General features: G+C 33.3%; 2 protein-coding genes across 7 annotated transcripts in view; one reads left to right on the top strand and one right to left on the bottom strand.

The window, feature by feature from the left end:
* LHCGR (luteinizing hormone/choriogonadotropin receptor) overlaps positions 1-12,172 on the top strand; it is a 119,999-nt gene that overhangs the window by 67,376 nt on the left and 40,451 nt on the right. The window lies entirely within an intron of this gene.
* Positions 1-12,172, bottom strand: part of GTF2A1L (general transcription factor IIA subunit 1 like) — a 42,584-nt gene that overhangs the window by 4,415 nt on the left and 25,997 nt on the right. For 2 of the 3 annotated variants that reach the window (XM_011281028.3, XM_045054193.1), the window contains 2 exons: positions 3,699-3,959; positions 2,894-2,983 (listed from right to left, as the gene is read on the bottom strand). In XM_011281028.3, coding sequence (XP_011279330.1) covers positions 2,894-2,983; positions 3,699-3,959 — 351 coding nt within the window. Of the gene's footprint in view, positions 1-1,405; positions 1,540-2,893; positions 2,984-3,698; positions 3,960-12,172 lie in introns of those variants that run through there. The other variant, XM_045054192.1, reaches the window with a different exon arrangement.

Below are 12,172 nucleotides of genomic sequence, written 5' to 3'. Positions count from 1 at the left end.
CTTTCAAAGCTTTCCCCAATTGTTAACTTATAAATTTCAAAGGTAAATTCCATATGGTAGTCAAAGCCAGATAAGATATACTAAAAACAAAAACAAAAACAGCACTTCCCAAAGTTTAATAAGCATGCAAATCAACTCAAGGTCTTGTTAAAATGCACATTCTGATCCAGTACCCTGGGATAAGACTCAAAATCCTGCATTTGGAACTCTCCCAGACAAAGTGATACTATTGGCCTTCAAAACATGCTGACTAGTGAAAGCTCTTAAAAGACTACTGAAAAGTCTTTCAATTTACTTGAGTTTGGTTATATTAAATACTACTTGAACAAGAACTGGGAAGATACCTTTCATAAAAATCCACTGTTGGCAGTGGTCCCTGCCATCCCACTTTGACCTTATAGATACATTTTCTCTGCTAGCTATCTTCTGACTTCATCAGTCCCTTTTAAGACCAATTCAAGGGCTCCCCAGTGCCATGGTTTAAAACATTTAGTACTGTTTTTAAAATAACTCTCAGTTAGGACTATCAAACAACTAGATTTGTTAGCACTATACACCTAATATCACTCCTGTGTACCCCAAAAGTGGTTAAGAAGTAAAAGACAATGTAGGAGAAAACACTTTGAAAAGTACAAAGTACTATGTAATTAATTACAAGCTATTTCCCACAATGCAGTATAACAAAGGATACTATATCCATAACAGTCTAGAAAATTCTCTGTGACTCTATGGAATGCATACATAACTTAGTGCCTTAGTGTTTTCTTCATGGAAGGCAATACACTGCTTATAAGAAACAAAAATAAGTTTCAAACTAAGAAACACTCTCTTTTATATTACCTATTTCTTCATATGCTTATGTTTAACAGCATCTAAATTGCCATTTTCTATCTATATGAAATGTTATAAAGGAGAAAACAATCTTATCTTTAGAGAAAAGGATTTTTTTTATAACAATTCAAAACACCATCCTCTATTTCTCTTGAGTATATTGGAATTGTTACCGAAAAAAAGGCAAAGATGTAAATATGCATTAGTCATCAGGGAAATGCAAATCAAAACCACAATGGGATACCACTTCACACCAACTAGGATGGCTAGAATCAAACAGATAACAAGCATTAGTGAGAATGTGGAGGAATCTAAACCCTCATATACTGCTGGTGGGAATGGAAAATGGTAGAGCCACTTTGGAAAACAGTCTGGTAGCCCCTCAAACTATTACCACATAACCCAGAAATTTCCAAGAGAAATAAAAATATATGTTCACACAAAAACTTCTATGTGAATGTTTAAAGCAGCATTCTTCATAATAGCCAAAAATGGCAACAATCCAAATGTCCATCAACAGATGAATGGATGAACAAAATGTGGTATATGTATTCAATGGACTAGTATTCAGCAATAAAAAAGAATGAAGAACTGTCACATGCTATGACATGGATGAATCTTGAAACACTGTATGGAGTAAAAGCAGCCAGTCACAAAAGACCACATATTACAGGATTCTTTTCATATGAAACTCCAGAACAGGGAAATCTAAAGAGACAGAAAGTAGATTAGTGATTTCTTAGGCCAGGGGTGGGGATCGGAAGAAACAGGGAAATATGGGGGTGAGAACTAAAGGGAATAGGGCTTCTTTCTGAGGTGATTAAATGTTCTAAAACTGACTATGTTAACAGCTGCACATATTCATGAATATACAAAACCACTAAATTGTACACTTTAAGTATGTGAGTTGTACAGTATGTGAATTATATCTCAAAACTGCTAAAAAAAAAGATGTAAATATGCATGAATTAAAGACAAAAGCTGGCCATTCTACTACATAATCACAGAGTATTTAAGAAGAAGAAAAAGCAGTATTATATTTTAGTTGCTAAAGTTGAATTTCTTCTAAATTAATTTCTATGTTTGAAAACTGACACACCTTCAACTCTCTTTGTTGATCATTTTCTAACGTCCAACTAATCATCAAGTCCCCTTGATTCTTCCATCACCATCTCTGACTCTTCTACGTTCTACACTGCCATCCTTAGCCTGGGCTCTCGTTACTTCATTTCTGCGCTATCCCTGTTCTTACCATTTGCCTCTGCTTAATAAGCAAATATGGCCAGTGTTAAACCCAATTACAATTTTTTCAGTAACATTCTCAGAATGCTAATGTCCACCAAATCGTTTCAATTTCTCCTACCAGGATTCTAGGTTTTCCCATCTGCTGTGAACTGTCCCCAACCCAGACTCATTTCCTAATACATCCAAAAGAACACTTTATTCAAAGCAGAGCTGCCTCTTCACTGTCCCTTGTACATTCTACATGCATTCATTTCTTTTATCAAGCTGTTCTACTCAGAATGTCTACTCTCCACACTTATCTATATCTTACAAATCATTTAAGACCTATTTCAGAGTTCCGTATCACCCATGAAGGATTTGTGGAGAACTCCAACTATGAACTATTTCTTACATTTCCTAGCTACTTTTTGGACTTACTGTCTGTGCCACATATCTTAGCATTTGATTTACATGCCACTCATCTTAGCATCTGATTCATATGTCACATATTTTAGCATTTGATTTGCCTGTCACATATTTTAGCTTCTGATTTACCTACCATCTTATTGTGCACCATTCTTTTATTACATATAGAAATATCCTGTTTCAATCAGAAACATCTTGTTTCAATAAGATAATTCTCAAGACAAGAACTATCACTTTTTTGCTATCTCTGAGACCACACAGTGCAGTGTTAGACACAAAATATATATAATTAATTAGTTTTTTCAAGATTAAGTGTGAACTGTAACTCATCATCTTATTTTCCATCATTTTACATAGCTTTCTACCATAAATGCAATTAATAAACCCAAAGTCTAAAAGGTGAATATGGTACCTTGTCATACTGGCAGACAATTACATTATCCGTGTCAAACAGGTCTGGCACATCCTGCTCACTAACATCATCTCCAGAATTTAAAGGGTCCTAAAGATGAAAGACAGTTACATTAAGGAATTTAATGATGCTCTGAATTTTTTAAAGACACAGATACACACAGAAATAAAGGAACTTGGGGAGAGAATAGTATCGTACTGAAAAAGTAAAATAGCCTGAGTTTGAATCCCAGCTTGGTCACGTAAGAACTCTAAGACTGACCTTTGTCAATTTACTAAAACTCCTCATATCTCAGTTTTGTCATCTGTTAAATGAGGTTGGTAATAAGGCCCATAGATAGGGTGGTGGGAATGTTAAATAACGTAAGATAGGTAAGACTTAAGTATGGTACCTGGCACATCCTTAAGGCCACCATAAATGACAGTACTACTTACATGCTTCCTAATTACCACATTCCACAAAAATTTTACTTCATCTATCAGAATCAAAGCAGACATTGCATGCTTCTAACCTGGCGGCCTTCTGTACCTCTACTCCCATCTTTTAAACTCCCACTATCTCTAGTTAAGACCAACAAATAGAGTGGCCAATTCCCAAATACTTAATACTAGTTTGAATTATAGTTTACAAGTTTAAATATTAGGGTGCAAATAAGTCTCATTTTAAAAGACTAAACACAGAGTTAACCTTAATTGTTATTCCTCTTGATTAAAGTATACTTTAATATACTTTAGATTAAAGTGCAAAGTATATTAAAATACAAATGCTATAATTTTAAAAATTTCATCTCAAAAGTGATCCTCACCTCTTCTACAACGTCTATTTGAGGGTCTTCATTATCACTACTATTGGCAGTTGAATCTTCATTTGATATACTGTCAGCTTCTTCTTCAAGTACCTTCAGGTCTCCTGCCTCAACAATCCCCAGAAATTCGTTCTCATCTACATCTCTTGTACTTCCTATTTCATCGTTGGAAGATGTATCACCGGTTCCATCTATTTGAATTATCTCATTAATATCATCATCAGTTACCTGATTGCTTAAATCCATCTGAGAACTAGACTCCTAGAAAGAGAATGAAATGTAATAAAGTTTTTCAAGTCAAAAAGTATGTAACACTGAATCACATGAAATATAAAATTAGTTAAACATTTCACAAGTGATCTTAAAATAGATTTCAGTTCTATATTTCCTTCCTTTCCTATATATGTTCTCTAATTTTGAATTCTAGAACAATCCCAGAATGTCTATGCAACATGGGAATAATTTTTTTTAAGTTTATTTATTGATTTTGGGAGAGAAAGTGCAAGCAGGGGAGGGGCAGAGAGAAAGGGAGAATCCCAAGCTCACTAGTTTCAGGTAATAATTGCCAATTTTTATACATACCACCTTAACTTTACACAGTACCTATTAGGTTTTAACGATTTCATTTTATTTTAAACAATAATTTGGAGTAGAAAGGACAAGTAACATCATGCTCACTATATAAATTAAAAAGCATAAAGGATTGAACTAGCTGAAATAAGCTAAGCACAAAAGGACAAATACGAATCAAAATGGATAGAACTGAAAAGAAAAATGGACAAATCTAATTATAGAGAATTCAACATTCCTCTTTCCGTGATCAACAGAAAAGTAGACTTAAATTTAGTAAGGATGTAAAAGACCTGAAAAATACAATCAAACAATTTAACCTAATTGACATAGAATACTCCACCCCAAAATAGCAAAATACACACTTTTAAAGAGCACACAGAATGTTCACCAAGATGGACCATATTCTAGGTTCTAAAAAACAAACCCTGAAAAAACTAAGACACACAAAGTATGTTCTCTAAGCATAAAGGAGTTAAACCAGAAATCAGTAACAGAAAGATCTGGAAAAATCCCCTGATATTTAATAATTACATTTCTAAATACCCATGGATCAAAGAGTGAGGCATGAGAGAAAGCAGCACATAATTTTAACTGAATGCAAACAAAAACATAACATTTCAGAACTTATGAAATGTAGCTAAAGCAATGCCTAGAGGGAAATTTACAGCATTACATGATCATATTAAAAAAGAATTAAGTTTCAATCAATGGCCTAAAATTCTACCCTAAGAAACTAAAAAGAGAAGACTAAATTAAGCTCTTGGCAAAAGAGAAAATAATAAAGATAAAAAGAGAAATAAATGAAATTGAGCACAGAAAAAAATTAAGTCAGACAAAGTTCATTCTTTAAAAAGATCAATAAAATTGATAACCCTCTAGCCAGACTGACAAAGAATAAAAAGGAGAGAGGGAGAAAAGAAACAAATAATACTAGGGATTAAAGGAGTGTTGCCATAGATTCTGAAGACATTAAAAGGATAAGGAAATTGTCTTCAGCCATTTGAGCTTCTATAACAAAATACCATAGACTAGGTAGCTTATAAACAATGGAGATTTTTTTTTCTTCCAGTTCTAGAGGCTAGAAAGCCCAAGATCAAGGCATCAGCAGATTCGGTATCTGGTGAGAGCCCACTTCCTGGTTCACAGGCAGTGCCTACTCACTGTGTCCGCACATGGTAGAGAGACTACAGAATTCTGTGGAGTCTCTTTTATATGGCAACTAGTCCCATTCATAAGGGCTCCACTTCCTAATTACCATCACCTTTCAGGGACACAAACATTCAGACTAATATAAGTCAGTTTACAAAAATTAATTGTATATCTATATAGTAGCAATAAATGAATAGAAATTGAAATTTTAAAACAGTACTAACTAAAACAGCAATAAAAAGAAACTCATCATATACAAGAGATCCTCAATAAGGTAACAAACAGAGTTCTCAGCAGAAACTTTGAAGGCCAGAAGGCAGTAGGATGATATGTATTTAAAGGGCTAAAAGAAAAGACTGTCAACTGGGAATTCTATATCTGGCCACACTGTCCTGCAAAAATCAGTGAAAAATTAAAGCATTCTAAGATAAAGGCTGAAGGAGTTTGTTACCATTGGACCTGCCTTACAAGAAATGCTAAAGGGAATCCTTTAAATTGAAATGAAAGGGAACTAGACAGTAACTCAAAGCCATACAAAAATATAAAATTTTCTGGTAAAGATAAATACATAAACAAATATAAAAACCAGTATTATAATTTTATTTATAATTCTACTTCTTATTCCCATATAAGATTTAAAAGATAAAAACGTATTTATAATTATAAATCTATATTAAGGGGAACACAATACATAAGGATATAATTTGGGATATCAATAACAAAGTGAGGGAGGGCAGAGCTAAAGAGGAACAGAGTTTTTTTATGAGATAAAAGTTGAGTTGGTATCAGTTCAAAATAGATTCTAATAACTTTAAGATGCCATAAATAATCCCCATGGTAACCACAAAGAAAATACCTATAGAGTACACACAAAAAGATATGAAAAGGGAATCAAAATTTGTCACTCCAAAATCAACTATATACAAAGGAAGACAGTAAGAAAGAAAATGTGGGGCAAAAAAGCTAAAAGACACACAGAAAACAAGTAGCAAAATGGCAAAAGCCCTTCACTGTCAGTAATTACTTTAAAGGTAAATGGACCAAACACCCCAATCAAAAGACACAAATTGGCAGAATAGATACTTACTATGTTGTTTATGAGACTCACTTTAGATCTAAGGATGCACATAGGTTGAAAGTAGAAGAATGGAAAAAGATACTCTATGTAAATATTAACCAAAAGAGAATTGGGATAGTTATGCTATTATCAGACAAAATAGACTTTAAGTGAAACACAATTAGAAAAAAAAAAAAAAGAAAAACAGCATACAATCAAAAAAATAATCAATTCACCAAGATGTAACAATTATATACATATCTGCACCAAATATCATAGCTCCTAAATGTATCTAACAAGCACTGACAGAATACAAGGGAAAAATAGATAGCTCTAAGATAATAGTAGGAGACTTCAATACCCCACTTTCAAAAATGAATAGAACCACCAGACAGAATACCAATAAGGAAATAAAGAACTTGAATATTATGGACATATAATACAGACGTAAGTATAGTTGGACCTAACAGACATATACACAACATGCCACCCAACAATAGCAGGATACACATTTTTCTCAACTGCACACAGAACATTCTCTAAGAAAGACCATATGTTAGGCCACAAAACAAATCTCAAAATTTAAAAAGACTGAAATCATGCAAAGTATCTTTTCTGATCACAATGGAAAGAAGGAAAACCGGAAAATACACAAGATGTGGAAATTAAACAACAGACTCAAAAAGTCAATGGTTCAAAAACAAGAAATAAATAACCAATTTTGACCATATAGTTGTGGGTTCATTTCTGGGTTTTCTATTGTTTCATTCATCTGTGTGTCTGTTTTTGTAACAGTACCATACTGTCTTAATCACTACAGTTTTATAATATAGCTTGAAGTCTAGAATTGTAATGCTTCCATCTTTGCTTTTATTTTTCAAGATTGCCTTGGCTATTCAGGGTCTTTTGTGGTTTCATACAAAGTTTAAGATTGTTCTGGCTCTGAAAAATGCTGGTGATATTTTGATAGGGATAGCTTTAAATGTCTAGATTGCTTTGGGTAGTATAGACATTTTAACAGTATTTGTTCTTCCAATCCATGAGCATGGAATATTTTTCCATTTCTTTGTGTCATCTTCAGTTTCTTGCCTAAGTGTTTTACAGTTTTCAGAGTACAGATCTTTTACCTTTTTGGTTAAGTTTATTCCTAGGTATCCAATGGTTTTTGGTGCAATTGTAAATGAGATCAATTCCTTCATTTCTATCTGCTGCTTCATTATTGGTTTATAGAAATGCAACAGATTTCTGTATGTTGACTTTGTATCCACAACTTTACTGAATTCGTATATCAGTTCTCAATTTTTTGGTGGAAACTTTTGCATTTTCTATACATGTTATCTGCAAATAGTTAAAGTTTTACTTCTTCCTTGTGAATTTTGATTCCTTTTATTTCTTTTTTTTGGCTGCTTGCTAAGGCTAGGACTTCCAGAACTATGCTAAATAACCATGGTGAGAGTAGACATCCTAGTCTTATTTCTGACCAAGCTCTCAATTTTTCCCCCACTAAGGATATTAGCTGTGGGTTATTTCACATATGGCCTTTGTTATGGTGAGGTATGTTCCCTCTATCCCTACTTAGTTGACAGTTTTTATCATGAATGGATGTTGTACTTTGTCAAATGCACCTATTGAGAGAACCACAGGTTTCATATTCTTTCTTTTATTAATGTGGTGGTCAACTAATCTTCAACAAAGCAGGAAAGAATATACAATGGAAAAAAGTCTCTTAAACAAGTGGTGTTGGGAAACTGGACAGCAACATGCAAAAGAATGAAACTGAAACACTTTCTGACATTATACACAAAAATAAATTCAAAATGGGTTAAATACCTAAGTGTGAGACAGGAAACCATCAAAATCCTAGAAGATATGCCATTTGCAACTACATGGATGGAACTGCAGGGTATTATGCTAAGTGATATTAGTCAGTCAGAGAAGACAAATATCATATGACTTCACTCATGAGGACTTCAAGAGACAAAACAGATGAACATAAGGGAAGGGAAACAAAAATAATATAAAAACAGGGAGGGGGAAAACATAAGAGACTCATAAATATGAAGAACAAACTGAGGGTTACAGGAGGGGTTGTAGGATGAGGGATAGGCTAAATGGGTAAGGGGCACTAAGGAATCTACTCCTGAAATCGTTGTTGCACTATATGCTAACTAATTTGGATGTAAATTTAGAAATAAATAAATAAATAAATAAATAAATAAATAAATAAATAAAATGTTTTTGAAAATCTAGAAGAGAACACATTGGCCAAAGCAAGTTCTTACTAGGTATGTCTCCTGAGGCAAGGGAAACAAAAGCAAAAATAAATTATTGGGACTTCATCAAAAGAAAATGATTCCGCACAGTGAAGGAAACAATCAACAAAACTAAAAGGCAACCTTTGGAACAGGAAAGGATATCTGCAAATGACATATCTGATAAAGGGTTAATAACTAAAATCTATAAAGAACTTATAAAACTCAACACCTAAAAAATAATCCAGTTAAAAAATGGGCAGAAGATACAGACATTTTTCCAAAGAAGACATCCAGATGGCTACCAGACACATGAAAAAATGCTCAACATCACTCATCATGAGGGAAATACAAATCAAAACTACAATGATGTATCACTCCACACCAGTCAGAATGGCTAAAATTAACAACACAGGAAACAAAAGGTATTGGCAAAGATACAGAGAAAGGGGAACCCACTGTAGGTGGGATTGCAAACTGGTGCAGCTACTCTGGAAAATATAGAGATTCCTCAGAAAATTAAAAATGGACCTACCCTACAATCCAGCAATAGCATTACTAAGTATTTACCTAAAGGATACAAAAATGCTAATTTGCAGGTATACAAGCACCCTCGCATATATAGCAGCATTGTCAACAGCCAAATTATGGTAAAAGCCCACATGTCCATCCACTGATGAAGAAAGATGTGATATATATACATACAATGGATTATTACTCAGCCATAAAAAAGAATGAAATCTTGCCATTTGCAACCATGTGGTTGGAGCTACACAGTATTATGCTAAGTGAAGTAAGTCAGTCAAAGAAAGACAAATACCATATGACTTCACTCATGTGTGGAATTTAAGAAGCAAAACTTTATGAACATAGTGAGGGTGTGGGGAAGAGAGGCAAACCAGAAAACACTCTTAACTACAGAGAACACACCAAGCATTGCTGGAGAAGAGGTGGGTGAGGGGATGGGTTAAATGGTGAAGGGTATTAAGGAGTGCACTTGTAGCGATGAGCACTGGGTGTTGTATGTGATAAATTACTTAAGTTCTACACATAAAACTAATATTATACTATATGTTAACTTGAATTTAAATAAAAACTTGAAAAAATACAAAACAAAAAATCAGTCTTTTAAGATATAAAATATCTTAAGACAAATAAAAATGAAAATGCAACATAGCAAAATTTATGGGATGCAGCAAAAGCAGTGCTAAGAGCAAAATTTATAGCTATGATTGTTCACACTAAAAAAGAAGAGAAGTCTCAAATTAACAACCTAAATCTCCACTGGAAGGAACTAGTAAAAGAAGAACAAAGCCCAAAACTACTTTAAGGAAGGAAAAAATAATAATTAAGGCAAAGATAAATAAAGAACAGAAAAACAATAGAGAAAATCAACAAAACTAAGAGTTGGTTCTTTAAAAACAATCAACAAAATTGATAAGCTTTTTATTACACTGATGAAGAAAAAAATAAACCCAAATAACTAAAATCAGAAATGAACAAACTTTACTACTGATTTTACCAAAATAAAAACAATTATGAGATAATACTATAAAAATATTCATGGGAGACTATTATGAACTGTATACCAACAAATTGGATAACCAAGATGAAACAAATTCCCACAAACACACAATTTACCAAGAATGAATCATGAATAGAAAATCTGAATAGATCTGTAAGAAGATAGAATTAGTAATCAAAAATCTCTCAACAAAGAAATTCCCAGAATGAGATGGCCCCACTGGAGAATTCTACCAAACATTTAAAGAAGAATTAACACCAATCCTCAAAAATCCTAAACAAAATACTAACACAAACAGAATTCAACAGCACATTAAAAATATCATACACCATGACCAAGTGGGATTTACTCCTGTAATGCAATGATGATTCAACATATGAAAAATCAATCAATGTAATAGAATATATTCACATAATGGGGATGGGGGAGGGGGACACACAATCACCTCAATTGATGCAGAAAAAGCATTTGACAAAATTCAACACCATTTTATGATTTAAAAAAACCACCAGGAATAGAAGGAAATTGCCTTAACATAATAAAGGCCATCTATGAGAAATCCTCAGCTAACAGCATACTCCATGGTGAAAAACTAAAAGCTTTTCCTTTAAGATCAGGATCAAAGCAAGGATGCCCATGCTTGCCACTTCCATTCAACAATGTACTATAAGTCCTAGCTAGGGCAATGAGGCAAGAAAAATAAATAAATAACAGGCAACCAAACTGGAAAGGAAAAAGTAGTATTATCTGTTTGCAGATAATCTCATTTATGTACTACTTCATTTATGTACAAAACCCTAAAGATTCCAGACACATAAATATAATAGAACTAATGAATGCATTCAGCAAAGTCACAAAAGACAAAAATCAACACACAAAAATCAGCTGCATTTGTATACGCTAACAATTAAAAACCTGAAAAAGAAATGCAGAAAACAATTCCATTTACAATACCATCAAATAGAATAAAATACTTAGGAGTAAACATAACCAAGGAGTCAAAAGACTTGGTCACTGAAAACTACAAACATTCCCGGAAGAAATTAAAGAAGCCAGAAATAAATGGGAAGATATTCTGTGTTCATGTATTTAAAAGAGTTAATATTGCTAATACCACCCAAAGCCATCTATTCATTGCAAACCCTAACAAAATCCAGATAACATCTTCTGTAGAAATAGAATATCCATATTAAAATTGCTATGGAATCTCAAGAGACCCTGAAAGAGAAGATATAAGTTGGAGGTCTAACACATCCTGATTTTAAAACTTACTCCAAAACTATAGTAGTCAAAATAGGGTGGTGTTGGCATAAAGAAAAACAACATACTAATGGAATAGCATAAAGAGCCCAGAAACAAATTCTCACATATATGGTCAAATAATTTTTGACAACAGTGACAAGCCCATTCAAGAGGAAAAGGCATCTTTTCAACAAATGGTGCTGGGAACACATGCAAAGAAATGGAAGTTGGACCCTTACCTTACACTACATACAAAAATTAACTCAAAATGGATTAAAGACTTAAACATAAGAACTAAAACTATCAAACTCTTCCAAAAAAATCATAGAGGAAAATCTTCATGACATTGGACCTGGGAATGATATTCCTTAGATATGATACCAAAAGCACAGGCAAAAAAGGGGTGAGGCAGGGGGAAATACATAAAATAGACTTCAACAATATTTACCTTTGTGCATCAAAGAACATTATCAACAGAGTAAAAGGGCAACCCACAAAATGGAAGAAAATGTTGGCAAACCACATATATAAAGAGTTAATATACAGAATATATAAATAAACCCTACAACAACAACAAACAACTTGACTTAAAAATGCACATAGGACTTGAATAGAACTTTCTCCAAAGAAAATATACAAATGGCCAAAAAGCACACTAAAAGATGTCCAATATTAC

This window comes from Felis catus, chromosome A3 (assembly GCF_018350175.1).
Source record: "Felis catus isolate Fca126 chromosome A3, F.catus_Fca126_mat1.0, whole genome shotgun sequence".
Classification (NCBI taxonomy): Eukaryota; Metazoa; Chordata; class Mammalia; order Carnivora; family Felidae; genus Felis; species Felis catus.
Note: the sequence above shows the minus strand (reverse complement) of the source record. Positions and strands in the feature narration are given on the sequence as shown.